Raw genomic sequence first — 27,125 nt, 5'->3', positions numbered from 1 at the left:
GGGTGGGGGCGGGGGGCGGCCGCTTTTCTGACCTGCCCTGGGCTGCTGCAGGGGACCGTCATCTTCAGGACTCCGGTCAGCGGCCCTCCTTCCACCTCACAGGGCCGCGTGGGCTGGGTTCCGGCCCCGCCCCTCCGCACCCTCTCCGGGCCTCAGTTTCCCACCTGCAGCATGAGGACTGGGGAGCCCGGAGACCACGTCTCCCTGGCAAGATGCAGGCCGGCCCCTGCTCAACAGCTGCCAGCGCCCCTTGGCACCCAGCCTCCGCGGGCGGCGGGGATCAGGCGTAGTGGTGGCAAAAGTGTGGCAATCAATTCAGAGATAAAGTAAGTACTCTTCAGGCGGCAGGTGGGCCGGAAAGCGGCAGCTCGGCTTATCGATTAATTAGGTCTGGTCGATGGTTCGGCAAAGGGCTGTGTCTTCCTCTGCTCTTCCTTTTTGAATTCTGGGTGGGAAACCCAGCAGGTCCAGGGAGCCTGAGAGGCCCAGGGAGACGGGATGGAGCCGCCCCGACGATGCCCTTCATGTTCCTGAGTGGGCGCCTGGGGACTGCCCGAGGCCTCTCGTGCTCGGGGATCTCACACTGAACCTGTCCTGGGATTCCCTTCGAGTTTCACAGCCCAGAGAGCCTCCCCCTCTGGCCTGCCAACAACACTAGTGGATGTTTATTGAGCATTTGCTGCAGTCTCATTGATGGAGTCTCACTGAGCACAGAGCTAAGGACTTCATGTGCATTTTCTTGTTTAATTAATAGTCATCTGATTCCCCAATGGTTATTGAATTGCTAAGATCCCACAAGCCAAGAATACGGCATTGAGCAAGCCGGACCTGACCTCCACGTTGTAGAGCTTTCCCTACGGAGACAGTGCTCCCCTCTACTTAGTGCCTTCAGATGAGGAGGCTGAAGTCGGGGAATAGAAGGTGATCACGCAGGTAAACAAAGTACCAGATTCCCAAGATCCAATGCAAGCATGTCCAAGTTCAAGTCTGTCTCCTTTACAGGGCCATCTCACTGGCCCCGTCTCCAAAATCCAAAGGTCTCTGGTACACCCTGCCACTCTTGTCAGCTCTTTCCACCTTCAAGGGGGACCCAGACTGGGGGCTGGGGGGAGCACAGAGGCACATGGCTACTGGGTGGCGGCTGCACCCCCACCCAAAATGGGCTCCTGCACCTTGAAGCCCCTGCCCGCGCTGGCCTTGCCTCCCTGCGGGCCCTGGCAAAACAGCCTTGCCAGTCCTGGGTCTGGGGTAGAGAGAAGAGGGGATCCCACTTCCTTATTCACTCACGCTCCTGGAGGACAGGACGGGGCAGGCTGTTTTCTCCTTCCACAGTTGGGGAGACTCAGGTGTGGAGCCGGGGGGCAGCTGGCTCCAACTGTGCAGCAGATCCGGGACAACATCTGGATTTGAGGAGAAATGTGATCATCCCTTTCCTGCCCTTGGAGCAGAAACAGAGCCCTCCCCCCGCCACACACAAGTGTTTCAAGCTCAGCAAAGCCCAAACCCGGCCAGGATCATACAGGAGAGATTTTTAAGATGTCAGCTTCCCCAGCCCCACCACGGAGAGCTTTGGGTCCCTTAAGTTTGTAAGACAGCACCCCTGGACAATGTAGACCAGGAGAGACAGCAGAGAGGGGTGTGGTCTGCGGAGAAATGGGGAGAGCAGACCCTTCACAGAATAAGAGACCAGACCTGCCAGGCCTTCTGAGTTGACAAGAGAAGGCACGTAGCAGATATCTATGTAAAATTTCTTGATTTTTAAAATGTGGGCCCTTAGTTCAAAAATTTTTTAAACCCCCTGTCCAGGGTCCTGAGCCAGGGCAGCTCATGCGTGGACGGCGTGCCCCTCACGCTGTGAGATGTTCATGTCTTGTCTCCGGTGTGATAGTGTAGCTCCTTGACTAATAGAATTCAGCAGGCCCCTGGCCAGGGTGGGCATCCAGGAGCACAGGAAACATTGCCAGTCCTGTGCCCTCTGAATCTAGGATACAGGGTGGGGGGGTCATCCGGTTCTCACCCCCAAGCCCTGACCAGGGGCAAATTGATCTGCTCAGAAAATTCTTAGAGGATCCAAGGAACCAGTCCAGTTGGGCCTTTGGCAGCTGGGAACAGGAAAGAGGGAGTGAGCTCCCTGTTCTGGGAGGTATTCAAGCCAAACAGGGTGGTGTTTGTGGGAGATGAGAGAGACAGGTCCTGTGCGTCAGATTAAGGTCCTGTGCACCTGTTCCGTAGAATAGTAAATGTTGATGACGTCAACAGGAGCTTATAGAAACCACTTAAACACTTGGTGGGTGTCAGGTTGTAGGCATTTTGTCCTACCCAGGAGGAGGTTGGAGCAGGAAGAGACTCCCTAGGTCCCAGAGACAGAGCTGAGCCCAGATGGACATGTCTGACCCCAGCTGGCCCGTCACCCCCCTACACCCGCCGTTTTCTCCTCCCCTCCCCCTTCCCCACTTCTTGCCTCCTCATCTTCTTCCACAAACGTCCTGTCCCTATTGATCACCCGGTAACTGGAGATGGACGGAACTCAGGACGAGAATAGAAACCTCGGAGGAAAGATTTCTGCTCTGGGTGTGTGAGTGTGGAGGGCAGTGGGCAGGGGTGCATGCATGAGGGGGAGAGGCGCCTTCTCCCTTCCCACCCAACCTGTGCTCTAGTCTCTTCCCGGGTCTTCCTGCAGGGAGCCAGGGTGAGAAGGAGTGTGTGTCCCTGTAATGCTGGGATCCCCCCAAGGCAGAGGGGGTGGGGCCCCCCCTTCAGTGACGTTAACTGAGCAGTTATCACGGGGCCGAGCCCCATGTCCCGAGATTGACGGATGTGCCCAGCAGAGTGACTGCTGTCAGAACAGAAAAAGATATTAGCAAGCGTCAGAGAGGATGTGGCGGGACGGACACTGCTGCGTTGTGGCGGGGACGTAAAGCGGTGCGGCTACTGTCAGAAACATTCCAGGGGGCCCTCAGGACCCTAAAGGAGGATCGCCGTGTGATCCAGCAGCTCCGCTTCTCGGTACCCACATAGCAGCACTGAAGGCAGGGCTTGAGGTGACGCGTGTGCACCCGTGGTCACAGCGGCCACGAGTGGACAGTTGCAACCCAAGCGGCCGCTGACGGATGATGGATAAACAAAATGGAGTCCGTCCACGTACCGTGGAGTGTTACTCAGCCTCAAACCGCGAGGACGTTCTCACACCTGCTGCAACAGGGTGAGCCCTGGGGACACTGTGCGAAGCGGGATGAGCCAGGCACAGAGCGACACGTACTGTGGGACTCCACTTACGTAGAAGCCAAAATCATAGCAACAGGAAACAAGACAAAGGCTTGGGGAAGGGGGTGCAGGGTTCTTGTCTGTGGGGACAGTTTCTGTTCGGGATGGTGAGAACGTTCTGGAGACAGAGGGCAGTGATGTCTCAATGCTTCTTAGACACCTGAAAACGGCAAAAGTAAATTTTGTGTACATTTTACCTCAGCTTAAAAAAACCTAAGACTCTTGATCTGAGGTCATGAGTTCAAGCCCTATGTTGGGTGCAGAGCCCACTTTAAAAAACTGGGGCGCCCGGCTGGCTCAGTTGGAAGAGCATGAGCCTCTTTGTTTGTTTGTTTGTTTTTGAGAGAGAAATGAGGTGAGCAGAGAAGGGGCAGAGAGAGAGGGAGACACGGAATCGGAAGCAGGCTCCAGGCTCTGAGCTGTGAGCACAGAGCCCGACACGGGGCTCGAACCCTTGAACCGTGAGATCATGGCCTGGGCCGAGGCCGGACACTTAACTGACGAGTCACCCGGGCGCCCCCGAGTGTGTGACCCTTGATCTTGGGGTCGTGAACTCGAGCCTCAGGTTGGGTGTAGCGATTACTAAAAACTTAAAGGGGGAGGAGGAGGAGGGAGGAGGGAGGAGAAGCAGACCAGTGATGGCTTCCCCGTCAGACCATGTGGGTGCAAATCCTGCCTCAGGTGTGACCCCGGGCAGATTACTTAAGCCGTCGGCCCCTCCTTTCTCACCTCCGTGAAATGGGGACCACGGGGTCGGGTGAGATGAGCCACGAAGGGCGTGTGGAGCCGCGGCTGGGCCCCAGGAGCACTAAGTACCAGCACCGCCGTTATGCCGACAGAACCCCGGATCACGGTGGGTCCGTACGTCCCAGAGGTCCTCCCCCCGCACTCCCTGGCCGTGGACTTGGAGGAGGGCCCTGGTGGGCGTTAAGGAGCCGTGACTCCCTGAGCCACGTGTTGAGTGTCACGTGCGGTGGGTGCGGCCAGCTGGGAAGAGGGCCGGTGTTTATGCCATTCTTAAAGGGGGGTCAGTGGTCCCCAGTGTTTGTAGAGTGAGGTGTGTGTGTGTGTGTGTGTGTGTGTGTGTGTTTGACTAACATTCATGAACTCTGCTCACTGGGCATGGAGATTTTGTTAGGTGAGGTTCACGCCCCGTTAACCAAATCCACTGATGTTTCTGAACCTTTGCCTCCCACCCGAGGGTGGACATGCATGACTAACGCGTAGGGAGCCGAGCTGTGCTGGGGGTGCGCGGGGGTCCCCCGCCCGCTGTGGCCCCTCGGGCTGCCTCCGGTCCACTCCCCTGACGGCTGTGGCCCCATCCCAGGGCCAGGCGGCGGGAGGGGCCCTGGCTTGCCTGGGTCACAGGAGATGCCGGGAGCCGGCAGGTGAGTTGGGGATGGAACCACGGACAGCGATATCTTCCCAGCGGTGCGGGAAGAATAATGCGCCGCTTTCTCTTGCTGAGGGAGAAGCGTTTCCTGAGAGTTTTCTCACGATCACATTAATTAATTCAACAAATATTTTTAATGGGCAGCTTTATTCGCGTCCTAGGGCCCCCGTAACCAAGTGCCACAAACTAGGGGGGCTTCAAAAACCAAACCTATCCTCTTACAGCTCTGGAGGCTCGAAGCCTGAAAACTGAAGCCTGAAAACCGGGAGCGGGCAGGGCCAGGCTCTCGGAAATGTGTGGAGGGGATGCAGGCCGCGCCTCCTGCACCCCCCGCCCAGCAGTCTCTGGGACCTCGGGCTGCAGATGCGCCGCCTAGCGCTGGCGTCCGTCTCCTCCCTGCTGTCTGTCTCGATCACAGCTCTCCTTGGAAGGATAGCAGCCACGTTGCATTAGGGCCACCCTACTCCATGTCCCCTCCTCTTATCTTGTATCTGAATCGCATCTGCAAAGACCCTACTTCCGTACAATTTCATATTCACACGCACCCGGAGTTAGAACCTCAGTATCTCTTTTTGGAGAATGCAATTCAATGCATGTGCCTGGCACGGACAGGAGCCTCCTGGGTTTACCATCCAACAGGGAGACGGGAATGAACAGAACAAACCACCCCGGGGGACTAGAGTTGATAGGAGGGTAGTGTGACGGTGGGCGCCTGGGAAGACCAGCCTGTCACCAGGACCCGGGTGGTTGGGGAGTGCAGCTTTGAAGGTGAAGCCTCAAGGGTGAGTGGGGCATTTCTGGCAGGGAAATAGCAGGTGCAAAGGCCCTGCATTCAAACACATAGTGTCTTCTAAGAATTTCATGTGACGTGGCTAGTGTGTGTGTGGGGGTGGGTGTGAGTGTGTGTGTGTCTGTGTGTGTGCGTGCGTGCGCTCCGAAGACCAGAGCAGAGGGGATCTGGCCGGGTCCTACCAGCCCAGCACCCATGGGAGGGGTCAGTCTTATTATAAGTTCCGTGAAAGCTATTGCTGGATGTTAAGGAGGTGACGTGATCCAACCTCTGGTGCCGAGACATCTGAGTTGGGAGGGGACCTGAGAGAGGCAGGGAAACTGGGCAGGTTCTTCTGAGACTGACGGCGGCCCGGACTGGTCCCGACGGTGGAGGGGGGAGCCGCAGGCCGCCTGGGGGTGGGGGCCCCTGGGCAGGGGTTCACCGTGCGGCGGGTGGGGGCAGGGAGCAGGGGGCACCCGGGGGACTCCCCGGATTCCGTCTCAAGACACTGGGTAGATGGAGATTTTACTGGTCACATGTGGACGGCTGCGAGGGAAGAAGGAAGGAAGGAAGAAGTTGTTTTTACATTTTTACATTATTTCCACCTTATTTTTTATTGTGCCGTACAGTGGAAACCACACCTTCTGGGGGCACAAGGGCGTGAATTTCAAGGCACGTATAGATTCCCGTGGCCGCCACCACTGCCGAGACCCAGAGCACTTCCGTCTCCCCGTGAATCTCCCTCCGCTGCCCCTTGGTGGCCACCCCGCCCCCAGCATCCACCGATCTGCTCGCCACCACAGTTGTCTTTCTAAAAAACGTCCCCTAGCGCCGTCATGTGCCTTTGGGGAGCATCACATGGCCCGTCGCCCGTGGTCTCTCCACGGCCGGCACTGTGGCCCTAGGCGATGGGTGTCTGCGGCCCTGCAGCGTTGGGTCATCATCGGGTGCTTCCGCTCCTTCCGGTTTGGGGCAGTGATGAGTGAAGCTGCCGTGATCGTTCACGCAAAGGCTTGTGGGAGAACATGGTTTCGTTTCTCTTGGGTGAATGCCCAGCTGTGGGGCCACAGGACCCTACGATAAGCCCGTGTGTAACTTGATAAGAAGCCGCCAAGACAAAGTGGGGACATGCGGACAGTGTCGGGCCTGGGGTGGGAGCCCGAGAGGTTGGATGGTGAAGGCGGGGCCCAGAGAACGAGCAGCAGGAGGGGAAAAAATCCAGAAGGACGCTGGCCAGAGCCAAGCGGAAGGAGCGTGTCCGGGCGGAGCGGGCACTGCGTCTGATGCCACGGATGGGGGAGGGGGGCGCGGTCCAGATGGAGGCCAAGGTGGGTGCATGGATTTAGCAACGGGGAGGCCAAAGGTGACCTCCTCGGGAGCAGATGTGGCAGAGCAGGGGCACAAGGCTGTCTGGGGGAAGGTTCCGGGGTGAATGCAAAAATATAAAACAGAATGAATGCGGGATGGGGCGCCTGGGTGGCACCGTTAGGTTGAGCATCCAACTCTTGATTTCGGCTCAGGTCATGAGCCCAGAGGGTTGTGGGATCGAGGCCTGTGTTGGCCTCCACACTGAGTGTGGAGTCTGCTTGAGATCCCCTCTCCCTCCCTCTCTCTCTCTCTCTCTCTCTCTCTCTCTCTGAAGGGAACAAAGCAGAACAGAATGAATGAGGGGTAAAAACGGGGTGTTGTTAAGGCATTTAACAACTGTGACCCTGAAAGGGAGGAGAGACAGGGGCAGGAGCAGTGGGGAGAAGCCAGAAGGAGAGAGCTATTTCTGAAAATGGGGAGGTGCCCCGGCACGTGGGAATAACCAGAATGGTGTGGGGAGCAAAGGCGGGGTGCGGGAATCTAGGCTGGAGGGAGCTGCCAGATGGGAGGGGGCAGGAGGGGACGGAGGGTGACCTTGCACCACATGTGACGGAAGCGAGCATGTGCACACTGACGGATGGAATATTGGGTCAGAACCCCGGCTTCTGACACTTCTGATGAGCCCCTGTCAGTTCTGGCAACCAAGGCCGGCCCCCCCGCGGCCCCAGCAGGTCCCTGTGGGGCGTCAGCGCCCTTCACATCCCCGGGACATCCTGCATTTGCGTCTGACTGTTTCCTTTGCTGGTTTATGGCCCAAGGCAAGGCCTTCAGTGTCCCCAGCCTGAGTCCCCCCGCCTGTAAAATGGGGTCCCACGGTTGAAAGGGTTGTCTGAGAACCTGCAGGGTCGCTCAAGGCCCCGCGCGCGCCGCAGGTTGGAGAGAATGGAGCCCTGGTTACTCGGAAGGAGGCGGTGTGTAGTCACCTGAGCACAAACCTCACTCACAGGTGCGCCCCTCGCAGGGAGGGCCCTCGCCAGCCGGGAGAGACCCTGGGTCTCCTCCCCTGTCTGGCAGGCAGGAAGGGACATTCCACATGGCCCAAGGGACTTGGGAGGACAGTGTTACCGCCGGCCCCTGCAGCCTGGGGGCTCCTGGCAGGACAGACGGGGCTGGGGAGGGGCAATGACGGTGGGGGAGGGGCAGGAGGCAGATGGATTGAGAGTGTTGTCAGGCCTTGACCTCCTCAGCAGAGGGAACAAGGGGGGAACTGGGGGGCCATTCTGAAGGCTCGCTGGCATGTCGTCCCCAGATTGAGCGTGGGTTAGATTCATAGCTGCTCCCTACAGGCCCCCCCACCCTCCCCATGATGCACCTGTGTCCCTGCCCCGCCCACTCACTGGCAGGAACCCGCTTCCACAAGCACCTGTCACTGGACACATGGCTCGCTGAAGCCTCACGTGCACCTGCTCACGGACGCTGGCCCTCCGGTGAGCTGAGGCCTCAGAAGAAGCCCAAGGGCCACAAGGACCCTTCGCTTGGCTGTCCGGGACTTGGGGGGGGGGGGCGTCCTGGGACTTCTTCCCCACTCAGAGTGGCTCTCTCTGAGCTTGGGATCCTGGAGGCCTGTTTCCACTCTGCGGGAAGGGGTCCCCTCCATAGATTCCTACCCACCCCTCCCACCCCATTGTCCTGGGCGGGTCCCTAACATGGACACGTGTCCCCACCCCTGCCCCCCAGAGAGGGCCCGGCCAGCATCACTACTTCATCTGGGGAGATGACTGGCCTCTCTCTTCAGCTTGGCCCTTCCGTGAAGAGGTTGTTTTCCCCAAAACATAAATTCAGCCTTTCCCTTCCCAGGTCAGTACCCTCAGGGGCCTCCCACTGACCCTGAACTCAAGTCTATAAGCTGCAACTCTGCTCACAGGGCCCCCAGGCTTCCCTCCCCGCCTTCTGCAGCCTGAGCTATGAGGCCTCGCAGATCAGGGGCCTGGGTGGTGGGTCCCTCTGCCTGGCTTCTGTGCCTTTCTTTCTGTCTGATATACAGCTTAGCACCCCCTTCTCTTCCCTGCTCCCCCCACCCTTGCCCTCCTGTCCGGCCTGCTCCTCCTCCCTGTGGCTTGGCTCAGACACCACCTCTCTGGGGCCCAAAGGCTGGAGACCTGGGAAGCCACCCCTCGGTCCCCCGCTCTGGCAGTCCCACGGCTTTGCCACAGCGAGGAGGGCCGCGGATGCGGACGACTGACCAGCACCCCCGGCCAGCCCCGCCCTGGGCGCTGAGCTGAGAGCATCTGGGTCTGGCTCGCTCACCGTGAGGCCCCGGCAACCAGGTGGGCGTGCGCAGATCTGTTGACTTCTTTCCCTCGTACAGTTCAGCCGTGAGCAAATGAGCATCCCATCAGTGGCTCCTTCCAGAGCGGCACTTAGCAGCTCAGAGGCAGTGAGGAGGCAAAGCCGGCTTGCTAACACCCACCCTGTGGCTGCTCACCTGTCCACCGTCACACCCAGCCACGCCTGCCACCCAGGCCTGGCCCTCCCTCCAGGGTGCTGGGACCGCTTTCAGGCAGGCTCCGGGGGCTGGCCGGTCCCTCCCTGCTTATACCCACTGTGCCAGCCCCCAAGCCACACACTGGGCCCCGCCAGCTTCCTGCCACCAGCCTCCCCCCACCCTGCCCCTGGCTGGGAGGCTGCCTCTGGCTTTATAATGGGTAATAGGATTTATCAATAGTCTGGAGGAGGTGATGTACGTTAAAGCACTTAATATAAAAGGACTTCGCGCAGAAGCCCAAATTTGATTTGGCCAATGAACTCAATTGCTGGCCTGACTGTGTTCCAGGAGAAGCGGCCACAGGCCTTTGTCCACATTCCCCCTGAGAAAGCCAGACCCCTCCCGTAGCTCCACCCTCAGGGTCCTGCTGGGTGGGGTCTCCACCTTGTTCAAGGTGTCCTGGGCCCAGGAGCCCTCTTTCCTCCCTCCAAAACCCAGCCCCACCCCCTCCCACTAATTCACCAGGAGCATCGGGCATTTTACTAGGTCCTCTTTGCCACCATCCCTACTGTGTCCCTCTGGTCCCTTGTCACTTCTCCATCCAGCTGGATCACTAAGCTTTCCTCCTGACCATTGCTCGCTTCCGCAGCTGCTGCCCGTCTCTCCGCTGCTGTGCCCCAGCTGAGGGGGACCTCTCCCTTCATACCCCAAACAAGGCTTAAGGCCCCCAGGCCATGGTGTTCCGTGTGTGTGTGTGTGTGTGTGTGTGTGTGTGCGCACGAGCACAGAGAAAGAATCATTAAAACCTGACCTTGCTTGCCAGCAAGCACCCTAAGATCCAGCCATTCCCATGGCTACCTGCTGGCTGGGAGGGGAAGTCCCCAGGGCCCCATCCCGAGGCCACATCCTTCCTCCTTGGAGTGTGGACCCTGCCTTGAAGCCAAGCCCCCCCCCACGAGGGCAGTGCCCTTGGGCATGTCACCTTCTCCCTCACCTTGCAGCGTGCTGTGTCCATCCTCATGTGTCGGCATGTCCAGCCCAGCGCAGGCTTGAAGTTTGCGTCCCTCTAAACCCCACAGCCCACTGGATGTCTCTCCCCCACCCAAAAAAAGAACAGTCTTCACCCAAAGGTAGATGCTCTATCCATCAGAGAAATGGGCAGACGCTGCCGTTGCTTGAAAATAGTCACTGGTTTCTAAGAGCTCTGGCCTTGGGGGTGTCAGGAATATGTCAGTCCGCTCTCTGTTCACCCCACGGGGATTAACATACAGGCAGGCGGCCAGGATGGGGGTGGGGGGGACACCAGCAGAGGTGACTGGTTACCAAGAATCACCAGGGTCCTGGGCTCTCCCCTGAGCCCCACCCGTGTGCCCCATGTCCCAGGGGTCCCTGTGAATGTCCTGAAGTCCTGTGGTTTTGACCTTGGAGGGGAGCCAGCCCCGGGGCCCCTCCTCCCTGCTGGGCTCCAGCACCCGCCTCTCCTGGTGTCCCCTCCACCCGCCTGGGAGCAGATGACATCACTCTTTCCGGCTGCCAGGCGTTGACCTACATGCCTCCCGCCCTCCTGTCTGGGAGGCGCTCCAAACACCCGCTTCTCTCGCCCAAGGAGGGAAGGGCCCGCTCACGATTTTTGTGGAGCACCGGTGCCAGGCCCGCGGCCAGATGGCGCTCCTGCTGGCAGCTCCCAGGTGCCACCGGCTCTCCCCGCAGGGCAGGGCACGCTCTGGCCTGGCCCCGGGCCGGTGGCCCTGCCCTCCTGACGAGGGCAGCAGAGACCCTGGCTGGGCCTGAAGCGGGACGGGAGGGGTGAAGTCAGCCTTCCAGCTAACTCCTTAGCAGAGGCAGAGCGTGGCCCCGGGAGCTGGGATGGTCCGGAAGGGCCTTCCCCTCGGGTTGGGCCTGGCCCCGCCTGCAAATAGTTATTGTCCGCTCTGGCTCGTTAGGGACTCACTGATTCGAGAAGGTGGCTGAGGCCCTTTGTCTGGAGGGTGGACAGCAGGGCCAGCAAGTGGGTAGGCCCCACGCCGGGCCTCAAGTGGGGTCACAGTTGGACGGAAGGGCCCTGACTCAGCCGTGTGCTTGAGCAGGGCTGGCAGGTGCGGTTACATTTGAATTTCAGATAAATGACAAAAATTTTAGTATAAGTATAGCCCAAATATGTCATGGGATATACTTATACCAAAAAACCTCACACTCTTTATTGTTTACCTGAAATTCAAGTTTAACCAAGCACCCTGTATTTTTATTTCCCAGATCTGGGTCTTCAGGGAAGTGGCTCCAAGATGACAGGGTGTCTGGCCCCCCGCCCCCACCAGTGGGGACCCTCAGGGTCTGGAAACAGGCAAGCTGATTTGGGAGCTGCTGCCCACGGACAGGCTCCGAGGTAGGAGGTTGACAGCACAGTGAGGGGGGCTGTCTCAGGCTGGGCACGTGGGGGCTGCCACGTAAGGCCAATCCTCGGTGCCCCATGCCCCCACCTCTGTGACCCGCCGGCTGTTAGCGAAAGGTAACAGTTGACGTCTATGTGGGACTGTTGGTGACCCGCCCCTGTGCTGGTGGTCACCACGTAAGCCCGGTCCAGGGGAGGCTGACTCCCCGAGGCTGGTCCCCCGCGTGCCAGGCAGTGTGTTAGGCACTTGCAAACAGCGAAAGGGCCAAGTTGAACATCTAAGATGTCATTCAACCCTTTCAATCTGCAGAGGAAAGGTCTGTGTCCCAGAAAAGTGACTTGCTCAAGGTCACCCAGCAAATTAGGAGCAGGGCCTGGAGGAGAGTCTGGGTGCTGACTCAGCATCTCTCCTTCTCTCCCTCTCTGTCCTCTCTCTCTCTCTCTCTCTCTCTCTCCATCTCCCACTCTTTGTTTGCCTCTCTGTCTCTCACAGAGCCACTGCTGTGTCTATAGAATTAAAGCCTGGGATTCTGTGGGGCTGGGGGGGTAGGCAACGGCGCTGGTGGGCTGGGAGCATCTGCTGGCCGGGCCAGCCCCCTGTCCCTCCGTTCATTATTAAATAATGCTTCCTGATGGATGAGCTGGAAAGTGCCGTAGAGAGGGGTCAGGTGGCTTGGGTGATGGGTTTCTGGAGAGATTGATGGTTCTCAAAGGTCAAGTTCAGAAAGCAATTCCTTGGGAAAATTGATCCCGGGGATGCAGAAACATGCGGGCTGGAGGTGCCGCCAGGCATCTGGACCACCCGCCCAGGTCTGGACGCGGGCACGAGCTGGTACCAGAAGGGCAGGTGGGAAAGGGGCTGCTTTCTTCTGTGGCTCTTTATTTCCTGGGCCAAGGCCAGGCCTCAGACTTGCTATGGCCGTGGGCAAGGGTGCAGGAAGGATCTTCCTTGAGACCCCTCCCCAAGCCTTCATCAGCCCCGTGCTGTCAGCAGGAGGCGAGCTCCAAGAGAGCCACAAGGTGGAGAGGGGCCGTGAGGTCCACTCGGGCACCTGACAGCCCTGAGTTCAAATCCCGCCTGTCCCACCCCAGAATCTTGCCTCTATACCTGTGACATGGCGAGAGCCTGCCTTCTGGGTTTCCACAAGGATTCGGTTACCCGTGCACGCTGCCCAGCGCCTGCCCACATATGTTTGCTCGATAAATTATTGATTTATGCTTGCTTTTTTTTAAATTTATTTATCTCATCTCCCAAGGGCCTTCTGAAATAGTGAAGCGAAATCCCAGAAGGTCAGCAGCCTAAGGGTGGGTGGGAAGGGACACGGCTGCGTTCGGGGGACCGTGGGTGGGTTGCACGTCTCTGGGCCCAGGTCTGCCTGACAGCCGGCACTGGAGACCCTCCAGGCCACTGCCGCCCGCCTGCTTGAGGCTCTTCCTGAAGGGGGGCTTACCAGCTGCGTGGCCTTGGGCTGGCGTACCTTCTCTGTGCCGCGTTTCCTTACCCGTGAAACGGAGGTGATAATATCCGTAAGGCTCTTGGGAAGACTTGGCACCCTCGTTCACGGAACGCTCTCAAGGTCCCTGTCCTTGAGCTCATATGGAAGGAACGAGAAAGCCAACAGGACGCTGACAGTTGTCAGGCACTCGAGGCATGAAGCACATCCCAGCTGTGCCTCACGACAATCCAGGAGGCCGGCACCACCACCGTCCCTGTCCTACCGATTAGGAACCGAGCCCAGGGAAGTTCCACCGCCTTCTGAGGTCACATAGGAAGTGGCCGAAGGCCGCAGGCGAGTGTGACCAGGGGCCAGGGCCACCATCTTGTGGTCACCCAGAGAGGCAGAGGAAGGGGGCGCAGACCCTGAGCGGTCGCTGCTGTGTGCTGCGACTTGGGTTCCAACCACCCTGCGTGTGTGGCTCGTGATGTCGCGGGCTTTACTCCTGTCCACTCAGTGACCCCCTCATTCCCTAACGACCCTCCTGACGGCCTTGGGGTGACCAGGATTGCCGCTCCCCACTCTTCGGGGTAACAAAGCTGGGACCCCAGGGGCTCCCTGGCGCCTGCCCCCTCCACTGGCCACCGGAGAGTGGGCTCGGCGTCGGGCTGCCTTGATCCAAGTGCTGACTCTACTGCTTGGTTAGAGTTGGGGGACCTCGGGCAGCTCCCCTCGCCTCCCCAGGCCTCAGTTTCCACATCTGCACAGTGGATATAATAACAGCATGTCGTTCATGGGAATGCTGTGAAAGGCCAATGTGCTACCTCATGCGGAGCTCTTGGAATGCCACGTGTCCGCTCTGTCTCCCAGCAGCCTTTGGGGGACACCGTCATAGGTTGACACAAATAGTGAGACAAACCTGTGAAGAGGTGTGTAGGGGAGAGATTGTAACCAAACCCCGTTTCCCAGGCTTCGGTCAGTCAGGGAACCCCTTCCCTGTTTTCCCATATCCTAGCTATCATTCATTCATTCAGCAGCTGCCCGAGGTAGGGTGTACAAGCACGCCCCGCGGCCTTTACAGTATGTGATTCGGCGGCTCTAAGCTACTCACAGAGGCACGTGACCATCCCCACAGTTGAGCTTTAAAACATTGTTTTTAAACATTTATTTATTTTTGAAAGAGAGAAAAGACAGAGTGTGAGCAGGGGAGGGGCAGAGAGACAGGGAGACACAGAATCGGAAGCAGGCTCCAGGCTCTGAGCTGTCAGCACAGAGCCCGATGCGGGGCTCGATCCCAGGAACCATGAGGTCATGACCTGAGCCGAAGTTGGACACTCAACCACTGAGCCGCCCAGGCGCCCCTAAAACATTTTTATCACTGAGGCACCTGGGGGGCTCAGTTGGTGCAGTGATCCAGTCTTGATTTTGACTCAGGTCATGATCTCACAGTCCGTAAGTTCTAGCCCTGTATCTGTGCTGACAGTGTGGAGCCTGCTTGCAATTCTCTCTCTGTCCCTCCCCTGCTCATGCTCGCTCGCTCTCTCTCAAAATTAATAAGTAAAGTTAAAAAGTTAAAAACAAACATCTTTATCACCTTCAAAATAATCCCTGCCTCCCTCCCGCAGCCGCTGGCAACAGCGAATCTCCTTGCCGTCTCCACGGATTTGCCTAATGTGGACGGCCATCTCCTATCAGTAGAATCACACCGCACGTGTCTTTTTGAGTCTGGCGTATTTTGCTCAACATAAGTCAGGGTCCATCCCTGTTGAAGCAGCTTGTTGGGACTCCAGTCCCTTTGTGGCCCAATAACATTCCGTTGTCTGCATTCTGTTTTTCTATTGATCAGCACTTGGGTTGTTTCTACCTTTGGCTGCTGGAAAAACACTGCCGTGAACAGGCCGCTGCACATTGTTGGTGCAGATGCTCTGATGTGCTTCGGGGTGGAATCGCCTTGTCAGCGTGGGGCCGCCGGCCACGTCTGTGGTCTTGTGAAGACCCGTCAGACTGCTCCCGGGGGCACGTGTGCCCTGTGACATGACCACCAGCAGTGGGGGGGTGGGGGGGGGTCCAGGTTCCCCACAGCCCTGCTGTTGCTCGTGATTTTCTGTGATTTTGATAATGGCCGTCTTAAGATGCAAGTGGAGGGTGACAACTCACAGTCATAATTTTGATTTGTGTTCGCCTGATGGTTAATGGTGCTGAGCCTCTTGTCATGTGCTTGTTGGCCATTTGAGTATCTTTCTTGGAGAAATGTCTACTCAGATCTCCCCATTTGAAAAATTGGGCTATTTGCCTTTTATTATCGAGGTGGAGGTGTTCATTACATACTCTAGATAGAAGTCTCTTATAGGAGAAACCATAATAAAGTAATTATTATATTAATATATCATTATATTAATAGCATATGTGACATACTATTAATATATATTTAATTATTATAGAAACTATATATTAAATAATATACATTATTAATTACATTAATAACATGTGATACATACTAGAATATTAATATAATTAATAATATATTATAATTGGTTCTATTAATATATAAATATATCATATAATTATTATATAATTGTTAATTATATAGTATTAATTATGTATTGTTTAATTATATTGATAGTATATATTGCATACTATTAATATAATTCTATTATATTTAATTATATAATTATTTAACTATATTAAATATACTTAATTATATCAATAGCATGTAATATTACATACTAGTATAATTATAATTATATATAAAAATAATTCCATACAATATTATGTAATATATTATTGGTATAATTAAATAATATATAATTATGATATTAATAGTATATTATGTACTATATACAAACTTACTATAATTAAATAGTTATATTCATTTTAGTTACTTTAATTAAATAAAATGTTTTAATAATTAATTTAATTAAATATTAATGTTAATTATATTAATAATACTTTGCAGAATTTTTCTCCCATTCCACGAATTGGCTTTTCACTTCCTGGCCGTGGCCTCTGACACACAAGTTTTGCATTTTGTTGAAATCCAGTGTCTATTTTTTTTCCTCTGTCACCTCTGCGTTGGGCATCGTGGGCAAGAAACGGCCGCTTTGCGGAAAGTCACGAAGATTGACTGATGTTTGCGTTTTCCTAGTTCCGGCTCTCACCTGCAGGTTTTGGATTCCATTCTGCGTTCACCTCTGTTTCTGGTGTGACTTCGTTCTCGTGCATGGGGCTCTCCCATAGTATTTATTTACTTGCTTAATAGTTGCTTTAAGTGAATATACGTTAGTACCTCACCAGGCAATATTTTTAAGATCCCAGGTTTGATGGGTTTGGCCCTTCAAAAAGAATACTGTGTGTTCGAAGTAAATAGTAGCAGCCGTGAACCTGTCACATAGTTTACCCGCGTCCCCCACAGTCACGGGGTCGAGTGCTGAGGCTGAGCTCGATGGGGTGAGGGACACTGCAACAGGGGCTCCGGAGCAGGGACTGCGGAAAGTCCCCCACAGAAGTGACGTTTGGCCTTGAAACTGACACTTCCACCAGCTGGCCAGCTGTTAGCTTTAGGAGCAGGGGGCGGGGCTAGGAGCAGGGGGCAGGACCTGGTGGAAGGAACAGCATGTGCAAAGGTCCAGAGGAAAACAAGATGGGAACATGTGCTGGAGAGAGATGGGGAGGGAGAGACACAGAGACTGGAGAGACACAGAGAGAGGGACACAGGAGAGAGCCTGACGCACAGGCACACGTGCACACAGAGTCAGCCACACCCAGAGCATCCTGCAAAATCAGGAAGGCCAAGAAGCAGCTCCATGACTGGGCTCTGCTTCTGTGCCCACCCCGGTGAGGCTTCCCCCCGCTCTGTGGGTTTCCCTGACAGCCATGCCCAGGGAACTGCCTCTCTCTCTGCTGGGGGAGGCACCGGGCTCATTCCAGGGCTCAGCCGGTGGGTGGAAAAGCCAAGACACCCTCTGGGAGAGGAGGCCTGTGGGAGGGCTGGCCAGCATGGGCCTGGGGCGGAGCTGCAGTCAGGATTTGGGTCCGGAGGAGGCAGCTTCATGGCCTTGGCTTCTCAGGCTGGACCCCACAGGAATGACCCGCCCCAACACCGGCGGCCCCTCCTACCATCCTTACCATACGCTTCTCAGATTCAGCTGGTCTTTATGCATTTTTCACAAGCCAAGGTCAGTGTTATCCCCCAAAGTTGAGATGACAATCTTGTCTTTATGTAGCTGATATCTAAAAATATCCCGTCCTCGGGCCAGAGGCATGGCACACGTCCCTGGTTCCGCACGGCTGGGGTGTTCCTCTCCAGCTAGCGCAGTGGGATGTGACATAGGAATTCAGAAGGGAAAATAATCTCCTGAGGTCAAATACACTCTGCAAACAAACTTTTGCTAGACAAAGACGGGTTTCTTTCCTGCAGGACTTGTCAGAGCCTGTGATAAGCTACTGTGTGCTGTGTGTGGCGGTCAGGGAGAAGGGTGTTAGGCATTAGGGAAGCCTTATATGTGCTGGCTGGTGAGGTGACGTGCAGGACCCCCCTTTGCCAAGGACCGTCTCTGGGGTCCAGTGTCCCCAGGAAGAAGAGTCGCCAATGCCCACAGGTGCCTGCCCGTGCCCCTGTGTGTTTCTGGGAGCCGCGCACACGGGGGGCCCACGGTGTGTATGTGGCTGTGGTTTGGAGCTCCAGAGAAGGACTGAACAGGCGTCTTCGTGCGGGCAGGAGCTGGAAGAATACAGGCCTGGGGCACGGGGGGCTCAGTCAGTTGAGAATCTGGCACTTGATTTCGGCGCAGGTCATGATCCCAGGGTTGTGGGCTAAGCCCCACATGGGGCTCCTTGCTGAGTGTGGAGCCTGCTTTAGATTCTCTCCCTGCCCGTCTCTTTTCTCTTTCTTTCTCTCTCTTTCCACCTCTAGCCCCTCCTCTGCTCTCTAAAGTTTAAAAATACAATAAAAATAAAATAAAAGAATACAGGCTTCAGCACTGTCAAACCATGGAGAGTGCCTTTGTTTGCATCAGAATTCTTTATTTAAATGTTTATTTTTGAGAGAGAGAGAGACAGAGCACAAGTAGGGGAGAGACAGAGAGAGAGGGAGACAGAAATCCGAAGCAGGCTCCGGGCTCTGAGCTGTCAGCTCGGAGCCAGACGCGGGGCTCGAACCCATGAATCTGAGCCAGAATCAGACGCTCAACTGCCTGAGCCACCCAGGCGCCCCTGTCCTTGGACCCAGGACTTGAGTCACAGTGGGTAGTGTGTGACTGGGAGCAGGGTTTCCCAAACTGCCCCCCCTGCCCCCAAGACCTGAAGGACCCACCTCTCCCCCAAGAGGAAGGATGTGTGTGAGCTCAGCAACCTGCCACCTTCCCCACCCTGGCCTGACTGCCTGGTTTAAACTGACATTTGTCATCTGCTCATAGACGTGACACCTGCTCACATAGAGAATGTAGGAAACGTGCCGAGTGACATAGAAGAAAATAAAAACCATTTATCATCCCCTCCTGACCTAGGACAACCACAGTGATACCCCGGTGCCTTTTCTATTGGTGGTTTTGGGTGTGGATAGCGTATTTTGAGTGTAATGAGAAGCTGTGTGTCTTAGACCCCGTGGGCTGCCGTCAGTCTGGCCGGCTCAAACAACGGACACCTTTCTGGACAGATCTGGAGGCTCGAAGCCCATGAATGGGGCTCAGGCAGCGCTGATTTCTGGGGAGGCCCCACTTCCGGGCTGACTTCTCGGGATTCTGCACGCGGTGGGGACAGAGCTCTGGGGTCCTTCCTCCCTGGAGGCTCAGGGCCCCATCCTTGTGACCTCGTTTAACCTTAACTTCTCCCTCAAGGCCTTTGGTCACTCAGAAGGCTAGGGCTCCGACATGTGGATCCAGGGGACGCATCAGCCTCTACCTAACTCTTCTCACGTACAACTCGGTAACCTTTTCTCCCAGCCATGTCCTACCCCAGGCTCGCCTGTGGGACTCTGGAGTTGAATATCTCTGAGTTCCAGTCCCAGGCCTGTCTTTGGGCAGCCTGTGACTCTGGACAAGATACTTAACCTCTCTGAGCCTCCTTTTCCTGGTCTGTGAAATGAAGGTGACGGTGGTCACCAACTCTCGTGGTCATTAAAGTACCGGAGGAGAAGCGCTCTGGCCCATGGTACGCGCTCCGTGAGTATGGTCTTTTCGTTTGTGTTAGCAACATTCCCCGTGGCTTGAAATAGCCTCTCATGACATATTTAATATAGTATTGTTTGAATAGTGTATTAATAGCATGTATTATAATATGCCATCGTATTATAATATTCTGTGGCATGGATAGACCTGAGTTTCCTTAGCCATTGGGCAGGATCCTTTGAGGGAAGCGAGGTAGTCCGGGCCATTCCACAGCCCGCAGACTGGAGGCTGACTGGGGGCTGCAGGGCTGGTGGGAACCGGGGCAGCCAGCTTCCCGGCTCCGGGCACCCCTGCCCTGGAGGGCGGCCCCATGCAGAGCTCCGGGCAGATGGAGACACGAGAGCAGGAGGGGAGGCAGTGAGGGCCAAGGTGAGGTGTCTGGCGGGACCGGTTTATAAGGACACACAAGGGGCTCAATATTCATCGTGTGGATAGACGCCGAGGGGAGACACTGTCGCGGAGGACAGACGTGGAGCATGTGGGGGAGACTGAAAAGCAGCCCCGTGGAAGGTGAGGGATGAAGAGAAGGAAATTCTGAGCTAGAAAGGGGAACTGTCTGAGATGATGTGAGCCAGCGACGGCCAGAGCCACTCACGCCTGGCGTCCCCGGCGGGCCCGGGGTCCGCGCCTCTGTTCTCTGCCACCTGCGGAGCCCAGGCTTCTCCCTGACCTCCCCGGCCCCGGGCTCTGCTGCCCCAGACAGGGCACCCTCGTGGAGCAGTGATACAGACCCTATCCCAGGACAGACCGCCTCCAACCTCCCAGGGGCCTCCAGTCCTCTGCACGTAAAACCCAGCCTCTGCGTCCTGTCGTGGCCTCCCCCCACCTGCTGGGCTCATCCCAAACCTCACGGCTGGGGTGCTTCTCAGCCCTAGGGGCTTTCCTCCTGTTCGTGCCTCTTTTCAGAAGGTTCTCTCCTTGCCTCGCAAACTCTTGATCCTCCTGCAGGCCTTTGTTTAAAACTGTTCTTCCTTGGGGCACCTGGGGGGCTCAGTCGGTTGTTCGGCTCAGATGATGATCTCACAGTTTGTGGGTTCGAGCCCCGTGTCGGGCTCCGTGCTGACAGCTCAGAGCCTGGAGCCTGTTTCGGATTCTGTGTCTCCCTCTCTCTCTGCCCCTCCCCTGCTTGCGCTGTCTCTCTCTGTCTCTCTCTGTCTCTCTCTCTCTCTCAAAAATAAATAAAACATTTAAAAAAATCCTCTTCTTCCTAGGAGCCTATCCAGCTACCCCAAGCTGAGTTAGGACCCCCGCCCCCCACGATACCCTCTCCTTTGCATGACTCCGGGCACCTGTAACAATTGCCATTAATGAAAGAGGTGCACGATTTCTGTTGTTAAATTAATAAACTTGGAGCAATTTGGGGCTTAGAGAAGACTGAGCCCATGGTGGAGAGAGTCCCAAATACCGCCGTCTCCCTGTACACGGCCCCCACTCCATACACCACTGGCACCAGCGTGGGGCATTTGTTACCGCTGATGAGCAGCGTGCGTTATCACTACCCAGAGCCCCTGGTGGACATCGGGCTCAGTCTCCATGCTATCAGCTCTGTGGCTTTGGACAAATGCACAGTGTCCTGCATTCACCGTGACAGTGTCACACGGAACAGCCTCGCTGCCCTAAAATTCCCCGCTTCTCCGTGTTCATCCCTCCTCCTCTCCCCCATCACAGATGTTTTGATCATTGTCCTACTCGACTCGATGCTCCACCAGAGCCGGGACCCCCCCGCCCCCGCTTTGTTGACCAATGCATTCTCTGTTCCCAGCCCAGAGCCTGGCACATCACAGCCATATATATATATATATATAGATAGAGAGAGAGAGAGAGAGAGAGAGAGAGAGAGAGAGAGCGAGCATATTTTAATAAAAACAGGATTGTATGACACACAGTATTCTGCAATTTGCTTCTTACATATATTGACAGTACTCCTTGGAAATCTTCCCGCATCAGAATCTAGAACATTCTTGCTCCCTTTTTATAATGGAGGATTTGCAGCATGCACACAAACATAGAACCGCCGGGTACCTGTTGCCCCACGTTGGCGTCACCAGCTCGTGGCCTCTCTGGCTTCATCGGCATCTCCAGCCATGTCCCTCCTTTCCATGTTATTCTGAAGTACATCCCAAACACCAGATAATTTCATCTAGAAATGCTTTGGCCTGTGTCTCAAAAAGATGAGGACTTTAAAAACCTAGAACCCCAACACCGCCCCTAATCAACATTAATTTAAGATCTTCAGATAAGATTCCAATTGTCTCATGAATATGCATAACGTTTGCTTATTTGAGTTTAGAGGCTATTTGAACTGAGGTCCAGATGAGATCCTCGCCCTGCCTTTGGTGATCCTCAGAGGCGTCTCTTGATCTGGGTCCCCCCTCATCAAGTGTTGCCCCCCCTGCAGTTCATCCTGGCACGTCACTTCCAGAGTCCCCTCCGTCTGGATTTGGCTGCATCCCGCTGGTTCTCCTTAGCATGTTTCTCTGTCCTCAGTAGTTCCTGTAAATTCATAGCTCGATGAAGAGGCTCTATCAGATTCAAGTTTGTTTTGCTGGGATCGCTGCGGGGTGCTGTGTGTCCCTCCCTGGGAAGCCTCTGCTGGTTGTCTGTCTGTGAGAGTGCAGGCTGCTGGCGCTCAGAGCCTAGAGCCGTTCGTGAAATGAGGGCTGCTGCCTGGGTGCCTTCTGCTCCCCCCTTTTTTCCCCGGTTATTAGCTGGGATGCTTCTATAAAAGGAAACATCCCCTCACCCACATCTGGTTACCCGGAGGTACAGTTTACACAGGACAGACAGAACATGCTTGATTCTCTCCCTTTATTTACCGGATTTCAGAATAATGAGTTGCCTATAAATATTTGAATGAATGAATGAATAATACATGTGTGGCTGAACCGACAGGGTTCCGGGAGTGGGGGTTCTCCCTCCATCCGCCCTCAAGGGCGTGGGCCGAGGCTGGGAGCAGGGGTGCAGCCCGGGGCCGGGGCCAGGTCTGCACAGGGAGGGCTCGTGAGCGGCTCTTGCTACCTCCAACCTGCCTCGGTCAAGAGCGCAGATGATTAGAATACCGCCTCTGGGTCAAGGTCGCCTAGTGCCCTGAGATGCAGGTGGGCCCTGCAGACACCATCAGAGAGGGGAGCTGACCATCAGGGGAGGCTCCGGGAGCAGCTCTATCTGCTCCGGGAAGGGACTGAAATGGCGTGCTCCCTCAAGAGGAGGGCAATCGGGGGGTGCCTGGGGGGCTCAGTCGGTGGAGCGTCTGACTTCGGCTCAGGTCATGATCTCACAGTTCATGGGTTTGAGCCCCGCGTCGGGCTCTGTGCTGCCTCCTAGCTCAGAGCCTGGAACCTGCTTCGGATTCTGTGTCTCCCTCTCTCTCTGCCCCTCCCCTGCTTGTGCTCTGTCTCTCAAAAAAAATAAATGTTAAAAAAAAATTAAAAGAAGAGCAGGGCAGTCAGGAAGGTCCTGAAGGAGAGTGCTCGCCTGCTGCCGTGCTCTCCTTTCCCGGGGGCCCTGCCCGCCTGCCTCCCAAGTGCACTGACCTCTCTGGCCCTCTGTGTCCCCCTCCCCCAGGTGCAAGTGCAACCTCCACGCCAGCCTGTGCTCCGTGCGCGAGGGCAGCCTGCAGTGTGAGTGTGAGCACAACACCACGGGCCCCGACTGCGGCAAGTGCAAGAGGAACTTCCGCACACGGTCCTGGCGTGCCGGCTCCTACCTGCCGCTGCCCCACGGCTCTCCCAACGCCTGTACGTACGGGCGGGGCGGCCACAGCGCCCCCCAGCGGTGCCCCCCCCCCCCCCCCCCCCCCCCCCCCCCCCCCCCCCCCGCTCCCGCCGCCGGGGAGGCTGTGGTGTCTCCGCGCTTCAACCTCAGGGGCCGTGGGTCACACACACGCACACAGACATGCGTGCAAGCACATGCCCACGCACACTCACACCCGTGTTTTAAAAGGCTCCCCAGCACCAGGCCTTGTAATTAAGACCCGAGTGCCCCCTGCAGAAATCTAAGCCACCCTACCTGCCCCGGACAGAGGGAACCCCAAGCTGAGCTGCTCCCCTGCCCCGTCCTGCCCCCGCAGGCTGGAGAGAAGGCCCCTGGGGTGTCCGGAGGAGGGGGGGGGTGGAGGCCCTCTCCTCCAGGCTGTGATTTTCAGGACCACCCCTCACACCCAGCAATCAGGGGACGTTTACAACCGGCCACAGGGCGCCACATGCTGCGTGCCACCAGCCCCCTGGGCCCTCAGATTAGCTCCCGGAAGCAGGTCTCCTATACCCCATTTTCCAGCCCCTTCGAGGCCCCGCCGCCTACCCCGCCTTCACCGTCTGCATAGTCCTGTCCTCCGGGCTCTGCCTTCCCGGCCAGGACTGCATTCCTCAGGGTGTAGCCCCCCTGAACCTGCATCACGAACACCCTTGGGGGGACCCCACTCACCAGGGCCCCCGGCATAGCCCATGGCTGTTTTCATGAAATCGCAAATCCCGGGGAGCCCCTGAGCTGCCGTAGAGAAGAGCCAGGGCTGGCTCTCGTGTGGGGGCCCCTGCCCCCACCCCAGTGGCTTTCCTGACAGCAGTCAAGCTCCTTGACAAAGACGCTGTGCCAGGCACGCATACACGGCTTCTCCCTGAGCCCTCACAGCTGCCCCAAGGGCGGAATTATTCTTACCCCCGCTCTCCAGATGAGCAGACTGAGGCCCAGCAGCCCTGGTCCAGCAGCAGGCTGCGTGCCTGTCACCGGGCGTCCTGCCCCGGACCACCCGCCCGCACAAGCGCCTCCATTGGTGCCCTCCCTCCACCAACGTGAAAGATTGATGTGACTTTAGGCTGATCAAAGCCGGAAGCCTCACAGCGAGGCCGTGACAGGCCCGTCGTGCTGGTGCCGGGCAACAGGCCTTTGAAGGGGTGGCTTGCCAGGCACTCACGGCACGCTGGGTCTTCAAAGGTGCCCAGAGCTCCGGGCGCGGACAGCCGCCCGCCCGGCTCCCGCCCCCCAGGGCCCGACCCATCTCTTTGTTGGAACAGGTTCTTGAGGCCTTTCTTTAGTGGCTGTCACCTCCCTCTCTGACAGGCAGTCTGCCTCCCTACATCTGTCCTGCTGTGCTGCTGGCCTCCCCTCTCCCCCACCCCCCTGCCTCCCCTCCGTCTGTCCTCCTTCTGGAAGGGTCTGCCGAAGTCTCCAGACCCGGCACCCGCACCGACAGACTCACTCACAGACTCACAGACCTGCTCAGACCTGCAGGCTACATTCTACGCCACCCGCTGTGTCCAACCAGCAACGGCCAGACACACACACACACACACACACACACACACACACACACACACGCACACACGCACCCACGCAGGCCAGGCTTTGCCTCTGGACCCTCCATCCCACAGGGGAAGCTGAAGCCCCTTGGTTTTGGGGAACCCCTGGAGCTGGTCCTGCCTCCCCGGAGCCCCGCCCCACCCTCGGGGACTGGGGGGTTTCTTCTGGAATATCCGGGAGCAGAGGCGAGGCTGGAGGTGCTACGGTCCTCAGCCTAACGCTTCCCCCCCGGAAACAGCCCCCTAGACACAGACAGAAACAAGTCAGGCCCGGGTTCGCTTTGCTTCCCCGCCGCATGTCCTCATCTCCGTGAATGGTACCAACGCCCGAGGGGGCCAAGCTGCAGGTCTGGGGGGATCACCCTGACTCTGGACTTTCCCCTCCTCTGCCACCAGCTCCCCATCTCCTCCCTCGCTGCTGCCAGAGTGGCCCCCCCCCAGGGCCCCTCCGGTCCCCTTTCCTCTGCAGGCAAAGGGCTCTCCCCACCAGGGCGCCCCCTCCGCTCCCCGCACCCACCCCCATGCTCTCAAAATAGAATCCTAACCCAGCCCAGTCCCCTTCCCGCCCCCCCCCACAAGGCCCTCTGAGATCAGGGCTTCCTGGGCTGTCCTGTAGGGCTCCCTCAGGAGGGGTCATGCACCACATACCCCGCTCTCCACACCATAGCCTCCCCCCTGCAGCGCCTCCCGGGGCATTGAGGGGCGTCCTCACCCCTGTTCTTCCTTCAGGAACACCAGTGGGGGGAAGCCTGGCGCCAGCTTCTTCCTTCCGGGGCTGATGATTCTTATCCTGATATCTCCAGGTTCCCCTGGCAGACCATGACCTAGACCTCAATCCCCCTCCGGGGCGTGTGTGCGCACGGACAGAAGGGCCTCTGCTATTCACAGCTGTGTGGCCTCTGACAGGTCCTTTTACCTGGAGCCCCATGTCCTGATCCGTGGCATCAGGCCCACCCCAAAGCCCCGTGGGGTTCCTCGGGGACTAGAAGGCCCATGTGGGGGCCATGCTCGGTTCTTGCCTGGCACAGAGCAAGCATGCCACACGTAGCAGCTGCTACGATTATTTTTCAATGAGTCATTCGGCCGCGTCCACATGTCCCCAGATGGGAACCCACGCAGCACTTTCTCCCTGGTGGCACGTGCCATCGGCGCCTCCAGCTGACGAGCCTGCACCCATGGCAGTGCCGCCCGAAGAAAGCCCCCCGCCCCCCGCCTCCTCCTGCACAGGAGGGCCCGAGAGTCCAAAATCAAAGAAGAGGGTGCGTGTGAAGCCCCCAGCGGAGCCTGTGACACTCATCAGCGGGTGCCCAGGGTTAAGTCACGGCTCTGAGTCTCCATTTCTCCACCTGCAGAATGGGCTAAGGTGGTCCCTCCCTCTCAGGGTGGCGGTGGGGATGAAGTGGGATAATGGGCTCCAGGTTCCTTCCCTCAGCCCCACCATCCGCTCCCCTGCAGGGAGGAGGTAGCCAGAGGCCCTGTGACCCTCCTTCTCTCCCCACAGGTGCCGCCGCAGGCTCGGCCGTTGGTAGTAAGTACGTTCCGAGCTCGCCGCCCGGGGGAAGGTCCCCGGGGTCCCCAGTGCACGAGCCTTTCTGCACCTCCTGGGAAGAACAGGAGGGAAAAGAAGGGGCTGTTCTCTCCCGTGGCCGCAGGCCTCTCCCCACCGCACCCCGTTCACTGCTTCACCCCTGCCTGCTCTCTCCCCTCCCCTGTGCTGTGGCCTGCGGCCAGCGCACCTCCCATCTCTCCCCTTGAGCTTCCTGGTTAGTGCTGCTTTGGAAAGGGTCCTGCAACCCCTGGGTGAACCCCCCCCATGCCTCCCTCTCCTGCTGGGCAAGAATGGGGGGCCCCTTGTTCCCGGCCAGGGGCCGAAGTCCCCCGAGCCTGACTGGGGGTTTGCCTCCCCCTGGGCAGCCCCTTGAGGCTGGGGCAGGTAAGCCGGGACCCAGCTCAGGCCTGAGGGGAGGGGGCGGGAGGGGGGGGTGTCATCACCATCATCGTCATCACTGGCATCCAGCGCTCACAGCACCAGGCACCGGCCGAGCAGGGTCCTTCCAGGACCTCACTGAACCTGGGCCCCTCTGGGTCCCGCCATCTGCTCTTAGCATCAGCAAGAGAAAACTGGCCAGGGGCAAAGAGCCAGCCGGTGGCCCACGTCCATTCCAGACGTGCTTGAGCGGGGCTGCAGCCCACCCTGGGCTGTTCCTTGCTGCAGAGAAGGTACCAGAGGAAGCTGGTTCTGGAGGGGACGCTGGCGGCGCGGTGAGGCCGGACGTTGCCCCGTTGCCCCCACACCCGCCAACCCCCTACCCGCTCTTGCTCCCCTCATCTCTTGCCAGGCGTCGGCAGGCTCCGGAAAGACCCCATCCCCAAAGCCCCTGTGGCCACCGTGGCCATGAGAGGGGCTCCCAGCACTCCTGCCCCCTCCACATCCCCTGCGCGGGCCCCCACGGCCCCCAGCACCCCCCAGCCCACAGGTGGGTGCCCAGCTACAGCCCAGCTGCCCTGCCCCCCTCGCCCCTGCCTCTGTGACGTGCGCTGCCGTAGGGGCTTGGCTCTTAGCCTAGAGAACACTAGACCCTAGAGCCACGAGAGAGTGGGGATGAGGCGCCTCCGGGCC

The 27,125-nt window shown here is 57.4% G+C and overlaps 1 protein-coding gene across 1 annotated transcript in view; it reads left to right on the top strand.

Annotated features, from left to right (window-relative positions):
* The window catches only part of NTNG2 (netrin G2), a 78,016-nt gene that overhangs the window by 29,838 nt on the left and 21,053 nt on the right, over positions 1-27,125 (top strand). Inside the window, exons 5-7 of the mRNA XM_029921053.1 lie at positions 22,776-22,948; positions 26,007-26,033; positions 26,845-26,982. Coding sequence (XP_029776913.1) covers positions 22,776-22,948; positions 26,007-26,033; positions 26,845-26,982 — 338 coding nt within the window. The remainder of the gene's footprint in view (positions 1-22,775; positions 22,949-26,006; positions 26,034-26,844; positions 26,983-27,125) is intronic.

The sequence above is a fragment of the Suricata suricatta genome, chromosome 13 (assembly GCF_006229205.1).
Source record: "Suricata suricatta isolate VVHF042 chromosome 13, meerkat_22Aug2017_6uvM2_HiC, whole genome shotgun sequence".
NCBI lineage: Eukaryota > Metazoa > Chordata > Mammalia > Carnivora > Herpestidae > Suricata > Suricata suricatta.
This window is presented reverse-complemented; position numbering and strand designations above follow the sequence as displayed.